Here is an 18,926-nt window from a genome sequence, read left to right on the forward strand (position 1 = left end):
CTTGTTCTTCTTTTTTTTAGGTTCATTTATTGTGAGTTTAGACTGATCATATTGGATTGTTCTTCTTTCCTGAGGTGTCCTGTATTGCAGTATACTTCCCTCTTAGGGTGGCTGTCGTTGCATCCCACAGATTTTGCCGTGTTGAGTTATTGTCATTTATCTCCACATATTGCTTAATCTCTGTTTTTATTTGATCATTGATCCATTGATTATTTGGGAGCATGTTGTAAGCCTACATGTGTTTGTGGGCTTGTTTGTTTTCTTTGCATAATTTATTTGTAGTTTCATACCTTTGTTGTCTGAGAAGCTGGTTGGTACAATTTCAATGTTTTTGAATTTACCAAGGCTCTTTCCGTTGCTAGTATATGATGTGTTCTTGAAAATGTTCCATGTGCACTTGAGAGGGATGTGTATCCTGATGAATTTGGGTGGAATGTTCTGTAGATGTGTGTTGGGTCAATCTTTTCTAATGTGTTGCTCAGTGCCTCTGTCTCCTTACTTATTTTCTGTCTGGTTAATCTGTCCTTTGGAGTGAGTGGTGTGTTGAAGTCTCCTAAAATGAATGCATTGCATTGTTTTTCCCCCTTTAATTCTGTTAGTATTCATTTCACATGTGTAGGGACTCCAATGTTGGGTGCATAGATATTTATAATGCTTATGTCCTCTTGTTGGATTGACCCCTTTATCATTATGTAATGTCCTTCTTTATCTCTTGTTACTTTCTTTGTTTTGAAGTCTGTTTTGTCTGATACAAGTACTGCAACTCCTGCTTTTTTCTTCCTTTTAGTTTCATGAAATATCTTTTTCCATCCCTTCACTTTTAATCTGTGTGTGTCTTTGGATTTGTAGTAAATCTCTTTTAGGCAGCATATAGTTGGGTCTTGTTTTTTTTATACATTCAGTGACTCTGTATCTTTTGATTGGTGCATTCAGTCTGGTTACATTTAGGGTGATTATCAATAGATATGTACTTACTGCCATTACAGGTGTTAGATTCATGGTTATGAAAGGTTCGAGGGTAGCTTCTTTACTATCTGATAGTCTAACTTAACTCACTTAATACACTATTTTAAACACAATCTAAAGGTTTTTTTTTCCTCTGTTCTTTTTCTTCCTCCTCCATTCTTTATATATTAGGTGTCATATTCTGTACTTTTGGGGTAGTTCATACAGTTGTCCGTTTTTTTAGTAATTAATTGGTCTACTTCCATGGTTTTATTTTCTCTGGTGACAGCTATTTCACCTTTGGAGCACTTCCATCTATAGCAGTCCCTCCAGAATACACTGTAGAGATGTTTTGTGGAAGGTAAATTCTCTCAGCTTTTGCTTATCTGGAAATTGTTTAATCCCTCCTTCAAATTTAAATGGTAATCTTGCTGGGTAGAGTATTCGTGTTTTGAGTCCCTTCTGTTTCATTGCATTATATATATCATGTCACTCTCTTCTGGCCTATGTAAGGTTTCTGTTGAGAAGTCTCATGATAGTCTGATGGGTTTTCCTTTGTATGTGATCTTTTTCTCCATCAGGCTGCTTTTAATAGTCTGTCCTTATCCTTGATCTTTGCCCTTCTAATTATTATATGTCTTGGTGTTGTCTTCCTTGGGTCCCCTGTGTTGGGAGATCTGTGCATCTCCATGGCCTGAGAGACTATCTCTTCCCCAGATTGGGGAAGTTCTCAGCAATTATTTCTTCAATGACACTTTCTGTCCCTTTTTCTCTCTTCTTCTTCTTCTGTTACCCCTGTAATGCAAATATTGTTTCATTTTGATTGGTCACACAGTTCTCTTAATATTCTTTCATTCCTAGCGGTCCTTTTTTCTCTCTGTGCCTCTGCTTCTTTGTATTCCTGTTCTCTAATTTCTATTTAACTTACCATCTCTTTCTACCTCATCTAATTTGCTTTTAAATCCCTCCATTGTATTTATCATTTCAGATACTATATTTTTCAAAGTTTCTATCTCTTGAGTTCCTCCCTGAGGGCTTCAGTATTGTTCTGTACCTCCGTGAGCATGTTTATGATTTTTATTTTGAAATCTTTCTTGGGGAAATTGATTTTAGTTTCACCTGACCCTCTTCTGGTGTTTGTGGAATTTTCATTTGTACCAGGTTCTTTGATGTTTCTTATATGTAATGAATAATATGCAATATAAACTTTGTGTAGGCAGTGTCCTCTAGTTCCCAGAAGCTCTACTCTGCTCTGCTCAGCACCTGGAGCAATCCCGGGGGTCACAGGTGATTAGCACTGGTGCCTGCCGGAGGAAAAAGCCCTTTCCTGATTCCCAGCTGCAGTGCCTGCCTCCACTGCCAGGGCCAGAGGCTGAGCATGCAGGGAAAAGCCTCTATGCTATGCCCCTGTAGCTGCTGTAGGCGGGGCCACCCTATAGTTTGCCTGGCGCAATTGTGGGGGGCAGCAGGTTTGTGAGCCGGCGCCATCGGGGAGAAAGGCACAGCAGGCTGCGTATCACAGTGGTGGGCCTCAGGGCTCTGTTGCCAGCCAGGGGATGGAGTTCCTGAAGCTCCCGAAAGTTCCTAACCTGTTGTACTGAGTGCCTGGAACAGTTTTATCCACCTGTCCTTTCTGCCGAGAAGCAAGTTATGTGCAACCTTTTTCCCTTTAGCAGCCCTCTTGCTGTTGGAAAGTCTCTCAGAATTCCCGCCTTTCTTTTGTCCCGGATTGGCCAGTTGTGGGTACCTGTTTTCCACAAGCAGCTGGAATTTCAGTCTCTCTGAGTATTCTGCCTGTCTTAGCTTTCCAACCCCACTAATCTCCAGAGCATCATGTAATGTAGGTTCTTGCTCCCAGAGCAGATCTCCACTGCTGGGTGTTCACCAGTCGTAGGCCTCCACACCCCACCCGCTCTGTTTGTTTTCTTCCTTCCGTTGAGCTGGGATGGGGGAAGGGTTTGGGTCCCACTGGATTGCAGCTCTGCTACTTTACCCTTTTCTGTGAGATCTTCTCTTTTCCCCAGATGTAGGCAGTCTGCTGTAGTCTTTCCTGTCGCTCCTTAAGAATTAATTGTATTTGCTGTATTTTCATATTATATGTGGTTTTTGAGGAAGTTTCTGTCTCACTTCTCACATCTTTAATCTTCTGGTGGAGAGAATTTTCCACTTGTTTTAGGTTTATTTATTTTTTTGCTGTTACCATTTGAGGTTAAGTCAATGACATGGTATTTCACCTGTGAATACTTCAGCATTTATCCTTAAGAATTGTTAGGGGATTTTCCTTTTAATATCCAAGCTAGTGGTTAGAGATTGACCATTAATGTGATGAATTGAAGGAGTCAAACAACTATATGGTCTGCTCTAATTCAAATATGTAAACTTATGGATGTACATAAGTTACTACTTTTGCTATATGGTTATAATTTATTTGTTATGGACATTAGGCAACTCATTTTCATTTTTGTGGTTACAGCATATATCCATGACTTTAGAAGGAGAAGTGGTAAATGCTTTGCTTTGAATTAAGTGAAATAATTCTAAACTTTTAATTCCGTGACTCTTCTTGGAACTTGGTGAAAAGAAAAAAATTAATGAACTGAGGGTGTTTGTATATAGAATTGAATGGGGGCCATGTGCTACATAGGAAGATGGAGAAATAAGGCATAGGTAGAACCCTGAAGTAATAGTGAAAAACAGTGACCAAATTTAGGATTCAGCTAGGAGTATTTCATTGGCATTCTCCTGGCAGATGGATTAAAATCAGTGTAGACTGCCTTCACAGAGCTGTTTGGAGAAGCAGCTGGCCTTTCAATGTTCAAGCCAGAGTTTTGAAAGGCTTGCCATTGTAGCAGACCTTGTCCCATCTCCTAATCTATTCTGGGCCTATGGCATACTTGCCAGATAAATATAATTTCCTAACTTTTTAGTATGTTTCATGCCCACCTTCCCCCTTTAAAATTTCCTGCTAGGTATTTTGATACCACTTCTCCCCCAGTATAATAAATATGACTAAACTAGAGCTTGGAGAGAAATTGATAAGCATAAATGTGATCTCTGTCTCTTTTAATTCCTAGGCCACAGTAACATGTTTAAATTTAGGATATATACCAACTTGTAATTCATAAAAGCTTCTGAAATAGGTTAAGATATTTTTAACAACCTTTTTGCTTTGGTTACTCATAACAATAAGTAATTAAAAATAAAGTATCTATGTTTCCTCTATGAATTCTAATTCAGAGCATTTCAACTGGTCTTTTCTATCTTAATTTTCAACAGTAAACCTAGTACTACATTTGTTTTAAATATGAGTTTAGAAACCTAGTAGAATCTTTCCACAGTATTTACTATTACTGTGGAGTATTACTATTAATGACTAACAGACAATATATATAACAGTGATGCGTGTAACCAAAATTACACAAGTAAACTGGATTTGGTTTCGCGGAAACTCTTAGTTTGTTTAGGAAAACTATTGGTATGAAAGCGTTAGATAAAAGATTGTTGGGGAAGGGAACATTCTTGTGGTTGCAAAGTATCCTTTATACAGTACAGGTATATACCTCATTTTATTGAGCTTAACCTGCATCGGTTAAGTCTATCAGCACAATTTTTCCAACATTATTTGCTCACTTCATGTGTCTATGTCACATTTTGGTAATTGTCATATTTCAACCTTTTTCATTATTATATTTGTTATGGTTATCTGTAATCATTGATCTTTGATATTACTACTGTAATTGTTTGTGAGCCCCACAAACTGTGCCCATGTAACACATGAACTTTATTGATAAATGTTGTATGTGTTCTGACTGTTCTACCAATTGGCCATTCCCCTCTTTCCCTTTCCTCAGATCTCCCTATTCACTGAGACACAGCCGTATTTAAATTAGGCCAATTAATAACCCTATAGTGGTTTCTAAGTGTTCAAGTGAAAGATTTGCATGTCTCTCACTTTAAATCAAAAGCCAGAAATGATCAAACTTAGTGAGGAAGGCATGTCAGAAGCTTAGTGAGATAGGCCAAAAGCTAAGCCTCTTGCGCCAATTAGCTAAGTTGTGAGTGCAAAGGACAAGCTCTTGAAGGAAATTAAAAGTGCTATTCCAGTGAACACACAAACTGTAAGAAATCTAAACAGCCCTAACTGCTGATGTGGAGAAAGCTTTAGTGGTCTGGATAGATGACCAAACCAGCTACAAGACTCCCTTAAGCCAGAGCCTAATCCAGAACGAGACCCTAAATAACTCTCTTCAATTCTTTGAAAGCTCAAAGGGGTAAGGAAGCTGAAGAAGAAAAGTTTGAAGCTAGCACAGATTGGTTCATGAGGTTTAGGAAAAGAAGCCGTCTCCATAACATAAAGGTACAAGGTGAAGCAACAAGTGCTGATGTAGAAGCTGCAGCAAGTTACTGAGAAGATCTAGCTCAAATAATGAATGAATGTGGCTATACTAAAGAGTAGATTTTCAATGTAGAAACAGCCTTACGTTGGAAGCCTTATATGCCACCTAGGACTTAAATAGCTACACCGAAGTCAATGCCTGGCTTCAAAGATTCAAAGGACAGACCAACTCTCCTATTAGGGGCTAGTGCAGCTGGTGACTTTTAGTTGAAGCCAATACTCATTGACCCTGAAAATCCTAGAGACCTTCAAATTGTGCTAAACCTACTCAGCCCAAAAAGCCTGGATGACAGCACATCTATTTATGACATGGTTTACTGAATATTTTAAGCCCACTCTTGAGACCTACTGCTCAGAAAAAGATTTCTTTTGAAATATTACTGCTCATTGACAATGCACCTGGTCACCCAAGATCTCTGATGGAGATGTACCATGAGATTAATACTATTTTTATGCTTGATAGCACAACATCCATTTTGCAGCCCGTGGATCAGAGTCATTTCTACTTTCAAGTCTTATTAAGAAATACATTTGTAAGGCTGTGGCTGCCACAGATAGTGATTCCTCTGATGAACTTGGCAAAGTAAATTGAAAACTTCTGGAAAAGATTCATCATTCTAGATGCCATTAAGAACATTCATAATTCATGGGAAAAGGTCAAAATACCAACATTAACAGGAGTTTGAAAGAAGCTGATTCCAAGCCTCATAAATGACTTATAGGAGTTAGAGACTTCAGTAAAAGAAGTAACTGCAAAAGTGGTAGAAATAGTACAAGAACTAGAATTAGCAGTGGAGCCTAAAGATGTGACTGAATTGTTGCAATCTTAGGCTAAAACTTCAAAGAATAAGGAGTTGCTTTTTATGGATGAGCAAAGAAAGTGGTTTATTGAGATGAATCTGCCCCTGATGAAGATGCTATGAAGACTGTTGAAATGAAAACAAAGGATTTAGAATATTACATAAGTGCCATTAATGTTCTTATTATTCTTAATGGCATCTAGTTGATAAAGCAGTGGCAGAGTTTGAGAAGATTGGATCCAATTTTGAAAATTTCACTCTGTGTAATTTTAAATTTCACATACTCTGGGTAATACACCATCAAATAGCACTGTAGGCTACAGAGCAAATTTCAATGTCTTATTTTAAGAAATTGCCACAGCCACCCCAACCTTCAGCAGCCACCACCCTGATCAGTCAGCAGCCACCAACATTGAGGTAAGAGCCTCCACCAACAAAAAGGTTATTACTTGTTGAAAGCTCAGGTGATGGTTAGCATTTTTTAGCAATAAAATATTTTTTAATTATGATATGTACATTGATTTTTAGACATACTCTTAATGCACACTTAATAAACTACAGCATCATATAAATGGAAAACCAAAAGATTCATTTGACTCATTTTATTGCAATATTCACTTTATTGCAGTGGTCTTCAACTGAATCCAAAATAAATCTGAGGTATGTCTTGTATTTAGGAAAAATAAAGGTGCCTTACAATGAAGAGAACTAGTAGTCAGCTGCCTTTAACAGAGTGAGCACCTGTAATGGGAGTCAAGTCTGATGTTTGTGTATCTCGTGATGTGATGCAGTAAGAAATACACATCTCTTATAATTTGATTTTTGCCTAAAGTATTTAATACTGATTCTAATGAGGAAATAGACAAATCCAGAATGTGGGACATAATATAAAACAACTGCCTGGACTCTTAAAAAAATAAAAGTCAACATCATGAAGAACAACAGTAAGGCAGAGTGAATGCTTAGCATACATTAAAGAGAAAAGGTATAGCTCTTGATTGGATCCTTGTGAGAGAAAGCAATGAAGACACATTGAGGACAGGGAAATTTTGAGAGCAAACAGGGAAATGGGAACTGTATATTAGGTGATCCTGAATTAGTGTTAATTTTTTAATACTAGGTAATTATATGGTTAAGTAGAATTAGGGGGAATAGCCTTGATCTCAGACAATGGATTCTTGAGTACTTAAGGGTGAACTGTTAAGATGTCTACAACTTCCTTTTAAATGATTCAGGTAGAAAAAAGGGTATAAAAAGGAAAGCAAATGGGGCAAGATGGTAGTAATTGTAAACCTATATGAAGGATCAGGTGTTTATTCTATTTTAATTTTTCCATGGGCTTGAAATTTTTTCAAAATCCAGAGTTGGAAGATTTAAAAACAGAAAAGCAATAATAGTTATTCAAATATTTATATTCCATGGGCTCTATTTTCGTCTAGTCCCTTGATGAATCTATTTTATTTTTTCCACTTTCAGGTTTTTATCAGAATTATTTTTTCTTGCAATGAAAACCATGAAGAAAATCAGACATGATTATAAAATGACTTTTATTCACATTTGCTCTTTTTTGCCTTTTTAACTTTTAATCTCTATTCAGAATCCATCTACCGCCGAGGTGCACGCCGCTGGAGAAAGCTCTATTGTGCAAATGGCCACACTTTTCAAGCCAAGCGGTTCAACAGGGTAAAATAAACCTTAGTCTGTTAAATGTTGCTAATTTAAGACATCTATTTTTGCCCTCTCTACGATGAAGGAAATGTCATCTTGTTATTCCTTTAAAGGATTAAGTAGGGTGACCTAACATTCCCAGTTTGCCTGGGCAGTACATGTGTTATCTTGGGGTAATTTTTTTAAATTAAGGTATCATTGATATACAATCTTATGAAGGTTTCACATGAGCAACACTGTGGCTACTACATTCACCCATATTATCAAATCTCCCACCCCCTCCATACTCTACTGCAGTCACTGTCCATCCACGTAGTAAGATGCTATAGAGTCGCTACTTGTCTTCTCTGTGCTGTACTGCCTTCCCCATGCCTGCTCTACATTGTGTGCTAATCATAATGCCCCTTAATCCCCTTCTTCCTCCCTCCCCACCTGCCCTCCATATCCCCTTTCCATTTGGTAACCACTAGTATCTTGGGGTAACTTTTAATAGCATCTCCTTTCACTCTTAAAAATGTTCCAGATGGGATGATTAATTCTATGCTTACTCTAAGAAAATTGGATTTTTAAAAATATAAATCCAGACAGCCAGAAAATAAGCAAGGTTTTTTTTTTTTGCGAGCCATTTAACGTTGTAATTTTAATTTTCACTGTTTAGAAAAAAATCATTGCAAATAACATCTAGCTTTTACTATGTACCAGGCACTTTTCCAATGCTTGACATATATTGACTTATTTAACTCTTGCAACAATCTTATAGAGTTAGATAGTACATATTGACATTTTTTAGATGAAAAACTGAGGTGTAGGGCAGTTAAATAACTGGTCTAGGATGACACACCGAGTAAGTCACAGCCAAGGTTTGAAAGCAGTCTGTTTCCAGAAGTCCATGTTTATAACTACTCTCAATAACTACAAATTTATAGAGTCCATTTCCATTCTAAATCTAGTGCCATATCCTGAATTCATTAATGTAAATAAAAGCTACCACCTGAGTTCCCAACCTCTTATTCCCAGTAGCACTGAAATTTAAAAAGCTTTGAAATGGAAAGTCACTTTGGGCCTTGCTTCATAAGAAAGCAGGGCTTTGGTTTCACCTCTGAACAGTCTGGAAGGTTTATGCTTGCTTAGGAGTCCTTTTACAGCTTTTTCTGCCATGTTTTTCAAGTTTAGTTCAGTTTTCCTATTTTCATTATTCTGAACTTAATTATGTGAAGACTGAAAATTCTTGGACTTTTAACAGAAAACAACATGGTTGCAAATTTCACTGTTACTTTAAAACAAGCTCTCTTCCTTTTTATTTTTCCGTGACCATCACAGCTTTGGAAAAGTTATGTATGATGAAGGGAATTGAGTTAGAGAAAAAAGCTACTTATTTTTATTATTTTATGAGCAAATTTTTGGGAAATGAGTATAACCTTACTTTTGTTAATTAAATACTGTTTAATTACTGTTTCCAGCGTGCCCACTGTGCCATCTGCACTGACCGAATATGGGGACTTGGACGCCAGGGATATAAGTGCATCAACTGCAAACTGCTGGTTCATAAGAAGTGCCACAAACTTGTCACAATTGAGTGTGGGCGGCATTCTTTGCCACCGGTAAGATATACTTGTCTGTTTTTCTTTTTTCCAATAGAGCTTTTCAAATCAAACTACTAGAACCAAGGGCTGAAATAAGGAGGTGTTAAGGAATCATATCTCAACAGTGTTGTTACAGAATGTGGGTAGGAATACTTTATAGTCCACTTAACATACTGTGAATTTTGGAATTGTTATTACAAATTTGTAGGATATAGTTAACTTCTTTGTTTAATCTGCTACAAAATGCTTCAGTCCAAATTAGGAAGATGATGTAGGGAGAACCTTTTAAGAGATGTTTTTTCTCCTCTTTAAGCTAAACTCAGTTTACAGCTCGCATTATTCTAGCATCTACACTAAGCAGAGATCAGGTAAGAAAAGTCAGAGGCTTTGTTTGCTGTTTACAGTGTGAGATTACTGATGGTTTTTGCATTTTAAAACTTTCCACTTTTTATTTAAAATATTTAATTAAAACATGTTCATTATAGAAAAAATAGAGAATACAGATGAATAAAGAAAAATTAAATAAAAATCCTCCATGAAATCTACAATGTAAGGTAATTATCATTTTGTGTCTATTATTTGAGGTCTTCTTCATTGCAAATTTATATGCATAAAACATTTAAAATTTTTCTAAATGCAAAATTTTAAAACATACGTATATATAACAGTGGATGAAACAGTATAATGAACTTCCATATACCAGTTACCCAGCTCCAATAGTTATCAACTCATGCCCCGTCTTGTTTCATTATACCCCTATCCATTTAACCTACCTCACCCTATATTATTTTGAAACAAATCCCAAACATATTTCAGTATATACCTCTAAAAGATAACACCTCTTAAAAAAAATAAAAATCAAATTCCTCATATCAGATATCCATCCAAGCAATGTTCAATATTTCACTTGTTTCATAAATTATATAATTTTATTTTTAAAATTTGCCTTATGCATCAGGATCTAAATGAAATCCTATTTGTAACTGATTGATATGTATCATAGAAGTATTTTAATTTACTGATTCCTCCATACAGCTCTTTTCCCTTATAATTTAATTGTAGAAGAGGCATATTGTCATTTGAAATGTTGCAGAAAATTTCTCTTTGCTTCTCCATAGTTATTCTTAAAATGTTCCCATGTCTTTATTTTCTCTATATTATAGTTGGATCTAGATTAGATTCTAGTTTTTGGGTTTTTTGTGGGTAATTTTTGAGACTCCTTCATAGTGCATGGACTGTTTATCCATCAGAAGGCACATACTGTTTGGCTGTGTTTTATATTTAACAAAGGTGAGATCATATGTACTGTTTTCTAACTCATTTTTCTCTCTGAACAATACATTTTGGTCATCTTTCTCTATTTATAGCCTCATCATTTTCAGGATAATATTTTGTTATATATTTGTATCATAATTACTTAACCTGTTCCCCATGATTGAACATTTGGGTTGTTTTCTAAATTTTCCTATAAAGACAATCATAATGAACTTTCCAGTAAATAAATCTTATTATTTCCTTAGGATCCCAGAGTAGAATTACTGGGTCAATGGATAAGAATTTTTTTTTTTTTTTTTTTTTAGATAATTATTTTTTATTGAAGGGTAGTTGACACACAGTATTACATTACATTAGTTTCAGGTGTACAACACAGTGATTCAACATTTATATACATGATAATTCTAGGTACCAGCTATCACCATACCAAGTTGTTACAATATTTTGACTATATTCCTTATGCTATACATTACATCCCGGTTACTTATTTATTTTACAATTGGAAGTGTGTACTTTTTTTTGGTTGTTGTTGTTAGGGCATCTCTCATATTTATTGATCAAATGGTTGTTAACAACAATAAAATTCTGTATAGGGGAGTCAATGCTCAATGCACAATCATTAATCCACCCCAAGCCTAATTTTCGTCAGTCTCCAATCTTCTGAAGCATAACGAACAAGTTCTTACATGGAGAACAAATTCTTACATAGTGAATAAGTTACATGGTGAACAGTACAAGGGCAGTCATCACAGAAACTTTTGGTTTTGCTCATGCATTATGAACTATAAACAGTTCAAATATGAATACACATTTGATTTTTATACTTGATTTATATGTGGATACCACATTTCTCTCTTTATTATTTTTAATAAAATGCTGAAGTGGTAGGTAGATACAACCTAAAGGTAGAAAACATAGTTTAGTGTTGTAAGAGAGCAAATGTAGATGATCAGGTGTGTGCCTGTAGACTATGTGTTAATCCAAGCTAGACAAGGGCAATAAAACATCCACGTATGCAGAAGATTTCTCTCAGAACAGGGAGGGTGAGGTTCTAAGCCTCACCTCTGTTGATCCCCAATTTCTCACCTGATGACCCCCTTGCGACTGTGCCTGTCTTAGGTTGTTCCTCCCTTGAGGAATCTTACCCGTCTCTGGCTAACCAGTCATCTTCCAGGGCCATACAGGGAAATGTTAAGTTGGTAAGTGAGAGAGAAGCCTTATTGTTTGAAATGGTTAGCTTTTTATTTCTTTGCATATTTATACCCTGTGGCTTCTATGCCCAGCATTTGTCTTGAGGTATCTTTACCACTTGGAGGAGTTATGATACTCGGTAAATTTGATATGAGGCACGAATTCTATTTAAGAATTCGTTGTAATTAGGAAGGAAGAAGAGAAGCTATAGAAGTAGCAGGCGGGAGAAAACATGGGAAGATTGATTATTTCTTTGACATATCTTCTTGTAGAGTAACTTCAGCATGTATAGATTTTAAGCTACTACTTAAATTGCGCACACACATTAACATAATAGGAGTATAGTTACATAACCAAAGCATACCTGTAATTACCAGCCATCTCCAGTGAAACCAAGAAAACCAGTTAGGCACCCTAGGCATTTGTGAAAACTTATCAATGATATGATGGTTATTATCTAACTGAATTTGAATAGTTTGAGAAAAATCAGACAAATTAAAACAACCCATTCCTGGGCACTGTTCACATCCCATATGTTCTTTTAACAGTAAATAGTCTGTAGTTGTAAGATTTTGGAGCGCTACAATTTGCACTTCTCCTAATTCTTGGTTGAGTTCCAACAGTATAGATCCAGTCAAATTTGTTGTTTTACTGTATGCACAGGCCAGCTTAGATATCTCCTTCATTCCCATGGCAAGTCCAGGAGCTGGTGGGATGAGTGCATCTACAGCTGTAGCAGTGCGTGGATCTTTGTTGGGGTTTTTTGATGATCATCTTCTGGCATGAGTCTTCCCAAGAGTGCTGATGTTGGAAGTTCTCTTTCATATCGTATCTTAGTTCATTTTCGGGGTAGCCAAATTAGGCTTTGATCCTCTGTATAAACACAAACAGACCCTTTGCCTACACTTTTATATGTCCTTTATATCATTGTGTAGAACTCATTAGAGGTCACCACATAGGAACTGCATTTTTTTTTTTTAATCATTAATCTACACTTACATGACGAATACTTTGTTTACTAGGCTCTCCCCTATACCAGGTCCCCCCTATATACTCCTTTACAGTCACTGTCCATCAGCGTAGCAACCTGTTGTAGAATCACTACTTGTCTTCTCTGTGTTGTACAGCCCTCCCCTTTCTCCCACCCCGCTATGGATGCTAATCTTAATACCCCCCTACTTCTCCCCCCCTTATCCCTCCCTACCCACCCATCCTCCCCAATCCCTTTCCCTTTGGTACCTGTTAGTCCATTCTTGAGTTCTGTGATTCTGCTGCTGTTTTGTTCCTTCAGTTTTTCCTTTGTTCTTATATTCCACAGATGAGTGAAATCATTTGGTATTTCTCTTTCTCCGCTTGGCTTGTTTCACTGAGCAAAATACCCTCCAGCTCCATCCATGTTGCTGCAAATGATTGGATTTGCCCTTTTCTTATGGCTGAGTAGTATTCCATTGTGTATATGTACCACATCTTCTTTATCCATTCATCTATCGATGGACATTTAGGTTGCTTCCAATTCTTGGCTATTGTAAATAGTGCTGCGATAAACATAGGGGTGCACTGATCTTTCTCATACTTGATTGCTGCATTCTTAGGGTAAATTCCTAGGAGTGCAATTCCTGGGTCAAATGGTAAGTCTGTTTTGAGCATTTTGATGTACCTCCATACTGCTTTCCACAATGGTTGAACAAGTTTACATTCCCACCAGCAGTGTAGGAGGGTTCCCCTTTCTCCACAGCCTCGCCAACATTTGTTGTTGTTTGTCTTTTGGATGGCAGCCATCCTTACTGGTGTGAGGTGATACCTCATTGTAGTTTTAATTTGCATTTCTCTGATAATTAGCGATGTGGAGCATCTTTTCATGTGTCTGTTGGCCATCTGTATTTCTTTTTTGGAGAACCGTCTGTTCAGTTCCTTTGCCCATTTTTTAATTGGGTTATTTGTTTTTTGTTTGTTGAGGCGTGTGAGCTCTTTATATATTCTGGACGTCAAGCCTTTATCGGATGTGTCATTTTCAAAGATATTCTCCCATACTGTAGGGTTCCTTTTTGTTCTATTGATGGTGTCTTTTGCTGTACAGAAGCTTTTCAGCTTAATATAGTCCCACTTGTTCATTTTTGCTGTTGTTTTCCTTGCCCGGGGAGATATGTTCAAGAAGAGGTCACTCATGTTTATGTCTAAGAGGTTTGTGCCTATGTTTTCTTCCAAGAGTTTAATGGTTTCATGACTTACATTCAGGTCTTTGATCCATTTTGAGTTTACTTTTGTATATGGGGTTAGACGATGGTCCAGTTTCATTCTCCTACATGTAGCTGTCCAGTTTTGCCAGCACCATCTGTTGAAGAGACTGTCATTTCGCCATTGTATGTCCATGGCTCCTTTATCAAATATTAATTGACCATATATGTCTGAGTTAATGTCTGGATTGTCTAGTCTGTTCCATTGGTCTGTGGCTCTGTTCTTGTGCCAGTACCAAATTGTCTTGATTACTATGGCTTTATAATAGAGCTTGAAGTTGGGGAGTGAGATCCCCCCTACTTTATTCTTCTTTCTCAGGATTGCTTTGGCTATTCGGGGTCTTTGGTGGTTCCATATGAATTTTTGAATTATTTGTTTCAGTTCATTGAAGAATGTTGCTGGTAGTTTCATAGGGATTGCATCAAATCTGTATATTGCTTTGGGCAGGATGGCCATTTTGACGATATTAATTCTTCCTAGCCATGAGCATGGGATGCGTTTCCATCTGTTAGTGTCCCCTTTAATTTCTTTTAAGAGTGACTTGTAGTTTTCAGAATATAAGTCTTTCTCTTCTTTGGTTAGGTTTATTCCTAGGTATTTTATTTTTTTTGATGCAATTGTGAATGGAGTTGTTTTCCTGATTTCTCTTTCTGTTGGTTCATTGTTGGTATATAGGAAAGCCACAGATTTCTGTGTGTTGATTTTGTATCCTGCAACTTTGCTGTATTCCGATATCAGTTCTAGTAGTTCTGGGGTGGAGTCTTTAGGGTTTTTTATGTACAGTATCATGTCATCTGCAAATAGTGACATTTTGACTTCTTCTTTGCCAATCTGGATTCCTTGTATTTTTTTGTTTTGTCTGATTGCCGTGGCTAGGACCTCTAGTACAATGTTAAATAACAGTGGGGAGAGTGGGCATCCCTGTCTAGTTCCCGATCTCGGCGGAAATGCTTTCAGCTTCTCGCTATTCAATATAATGTTGGCTGTGGGTTTTTCATAGATGGCCTTTATTATGTTGAGGTACTTGCCCTCTATTCCCATTTTGCTGAGAGTTTTTATCATGAATGGATGTTGAACTTTGTCAAATGCTTTTTCAGCATCTATGGAGATGATCATGTGGTTTTTGTCTTTCTTTTTGTTGATGTGGTGGATGATATTGATGGACTTTCGAATGTTGTGCCATCCTTGCATCCCTGGGATGAATCCCACTTGGTCATGGTGTACGATGGTTTTGATGTATTTTTGAATTCGGTTTGCTAAAATTTTGTTGAGTATTTTTGCGTCTACGTTCATCAGGGATATTGGTCTGTAGTTTTCTTTTTTGGTGGTGTCTTTGCCTGGTTTTGGTATTAGGGTGGTGTTAGCTTCATAGAATGAGTTTGGGAGTATCCCCTCCTCTTCTATTTCTTGGAAAACTTTAAGGAGAATGGGTATTATGTCTTCCCTGTATGTCTGATAAAATTCCGAGGTAAATCCATCTGGCCCGGGGGTTTTGTTCTTTGGTAGTTTTTTGATTACCGCTTCAATTTCGTTGCTGGTAATTGGTCTGTTTAGATTTTCTGTTTCTTTTTGGGTCAGTCTTGGAAGGTTGTATTTTTCTAGGAAGTTGTCCATTTCTCCTAGGTTTCCCAGCTTGTTAGCATATAGGTTTTCATAGTAGTCTCTAATAATTCTTTGTATTTCTGCGGGATCTGTTGTGATTTTTCCGTTCTCATTTCTGATACTGTTGATTTGTGTTGACTCTCTTTTCCTCTTAATAAGTCTGGCTAGAGGCTTATCTATTTTGTTTATTTTCTCGAAGAACCAGCTCTTGGTTTCATTGATTTTTGCTATTGTTTTATTCTTCTCAATTTTATTTATTTCTTCTCTGATCTTTATTATGTCCCTCCTTCTGCTGACCTTAGGCCTCATTTGTTCTTCTTTTTCCAATTTTGATAGTTGTGACATTAGACCGTTCATTTGGGATTGCTCTTCCTTTTTTAAATATGCTTGGAGTGCTATATACTTTCCTCTTAAGACTGCTTTTGCTGCGTCCCACAGAAGTTGGGGCTTAGTGTTGTTGTTGTCATTTGTTTCCATATATTGCTGGATCTCCATTTTGATTTGGTCATTGATCCATTGATTATTTAGGAGCGTGTTGTTTAGCCTCCATGTGTTTGTGAGCCTTTTTGCTTTCTTTGAACAGTTTATTTCTAGTTTAATGCCTTTGTGGTCTGAAAAGTTGGTTGGTAGGATTTCAATCTTTTGGAATTTACTGAGGCTCTTTTTGTGTCCTAGTATGTGGTCTATTCTGGAGAATGTTCCATGTGCACTTGAGAAGAACGTGTATCCTGTTGCTTTTGGATGTAGAGTTCTGTAGATGTCTATTAGGTCCATCTGTTCTAGTGTGTTGTTCAGTGCCTCTGTGTCCTTACTTATTTTCTGTCTGGTGGATCTGTCCTTTGGAGTGAGTGGTGTGTAGAAGTCTCCTAGAATGAATGCATTGCATTCTATTTCCTCCTTTAGTTCTGTTAATATTTGTTTCAGGTATGTTGGTGCTCCTGTATTGGGTGCATATATATTTATAATGGTTATATCCTCTTGATGGACTGAGCCCTTTATCATTATGTAATGTCCTTCTTTGTCTTTTGTTACTTTCTTTATTTTGAAGTCTGTTTTGTCTGATACCAGAATTGCAACACCTGCTTTCTTCTCTCTGTTGTTTGCTTGAAATATCTTTTTCCATCCCTTGACTTTAAGTCTGTGCGCGTCTTTGGGTTTGAGGTGAGTCTCTTGTAAGCAGCATATGGATGGGTCTTGCTTTTTTATCCATTCTATTACTCTGTGTCTTTTGATTGGTGCATTCAGTCCATTTACATTTAGGGTGATTATTGAAAGGTATGAATTTATTGCCATTGCAGGCTTTAAGTTTGTGGTTACCAAAGGTTTAGAGTTAGCTTCTTTACTGTCTTACTGTCTAACTTAACTCGCTTGTTGAGCTATTATAAACACAATCTGATGATTCTTTATTTCTCTCCCTTCTTATTCCTCCTCCTCCCTTCTTCATATGTTGGGTGTTTTGTTGTGTGCTCTTTTTAGGAGTGCTCCCATCTAGAGCAGTCCCTGTAGGATGCCCTGTAGAGGTGGTTTGTGGGAGGCAAATTCCCTCAACTTTTGCTTGTCTGGGAATTGTTTAATCCCTCCTTCATATTTAAATGATATTCGTGCTGGATACAGTAGTCTTGGTTCGAGGCCCTTCTGTTTCATTGCATTAAGTATATCATGCCATTCTCTTCTGGCCTGTAGGGTTTCTGTTGAGAAGTCTGATGATAGCCTGATGGGTTTTCCTTTGTAGGTAACCTTTTTTTTCTCTCTGGCTGCTTGTAATACTTTGTCCTTGTCTTTGATCTTTGCCATTTTAATTATTATGTGTCTTGGTGTTGCCCTCCTTGGATCCCTTGTCATGGGAGTTCTGTGTACCTCTGTGGTCTGAGAGGCCATTTCTTCCCCTAGTTTGGGGAAATTTTCAGCAATTATTTCTTCAAAGACATTTTCTATCCCCTTTTCTCTCTCTACTTCTTCTGGAATGCCTATGATTCTTATATTATTCCTTTTATATTGATCACTCAGCTCTCTTAAAATTCTTTCATTCCTGGAGATCCTTTTATCTCTCTCTGCATCAGCTTCTCTGCGTTCCTGTTCTCTGTTTTCTAGTCCATTAATGGTCTCTTGCATCTCGTCCATTCTGTTTTGAAGTCCTTCCAGAGCTTGTTTTATTTCTGAATTCTCCTTCCTTAGTTCTTGCATATTTCTCTGCAAGTCCATCAGCATGGTTATGACTTTTGTTTTGAATTCTTTTTCAGGAAGACTGGCTAAATCTATCTCCCCAGATTCCTTCTCAGGGGAAGATGTAGCAGATGCTGAAGCTGTCTGGGTTAGTCTTGTCTGGATCATATTTTTTTGCCTTTTCATGTTGACAGGTGCTATTAACTGTCAGCTGGGAGGGCCAAAATTTTCACTTACTACTGGCCTTTCTTTACTGGGGCAACTGCGACCCCTAGTGGCTTGTGTTGGGTAATTGCGTGTAGAGTGGGTCTTTGTGTCTTGCCTGGCCGGGAGGGAGAAATTTCCCTTTCTGTGGGCGGAATTTGTCTCAGGCTGCTTCTCTGCTTTCGCAGCGCCCGGTGGGGTGATGGATGGGGGGGCTGCTTGACTGTTTGCCTCCGTGAGGGGTCTCAGAGCTGTTGCCCAGGGGGTTAGTGCACCCGGTTTTCCCTGTAATTTCCAGCTGCTGTACTGTGACCTGGGTTGTTTCCGTCAAGCTGTTAAGTCCCTGTCCCTTTAAGACTTTCAAAAAGCCCCCGCTTTTCTTTGTCACAGGGGCATCAGCTTCAGCACCCGCTCAGAGGTCTTACTCCCTGTTCCCCCAGTATCCAGGGACCCCTGGGCATGTACTGTGTCTGCGCTCTGGCCCGGATGGCTGGGGCTGGGTGTTCGGCAGTCCTGGGCTCCGTCTCCCTCCCGCTCTGCCTATTGTTCTCCCGCCGGGAGCTGGGGGGAGGGGCGCTCGGGTCCCGCCGGGCCGGGGCTTGTATCTTACCCCTTTCACCAGTCGCTGGGTTCTCGCTGGTGTAGCTGCAGTCTGGCCACTGTCCTGCGTCTTCTGGTCTCTCTTTTAGGGCTAGTTGTGTTTGTTGTATTTTCAAAAGTATATATGTTTTTGGGAGGAGATTCCCACTGTCCTACTCACGCCGCCATGTTGGCTCCGCCTCAATGGATAAGAATTTTAAAAAGATCTGGATGCATCTTTCCAAATTATCTTCTAGAATGATTATGCCATCATTTTTTATAGTG

The 18,926-nt window shown here is 37.9% G+C and overlaps 1 protein-coding gene across 1 annotated transcript in view; it reads left to right on the plus strand.

The window, feature by feature from the left end:
- The window catches only part of PRKCI (protein kinase C iota), a 98,202-nt gene that overhangs the window by 52,266 nt on the left and 27,010 nt on the right, over nt 1–18,926 (plus strand). Inside the window, exons 5-6 of the mRNA XM_057499922.1 lie at nt 7,739–7,824; nt 9,270–9,410. Coding sequence (XP_057355905.1) covers nt 7,739–7,824; nt 9,270–9,410 — 227 coding nt within the window. The remainder of the gene's footprint in view (nt 1–7,738; nt 7,825–9,269; nt 9,411–18,926) is intronic.

This window comes from Manis pentadactyla, chromosome 1, assembly GCF_030020395.1.
Source record: "Manis pentadactyla isolate mManPen7 chromosome 1, mManPen7.hap1, whole genome shotgun sequence".
Lineage (NCBI taxonomy): Eukaryota > Metazoa > Chordata > Mammalia > Pholidota > Manidae > Manis > Manis pentadactyla.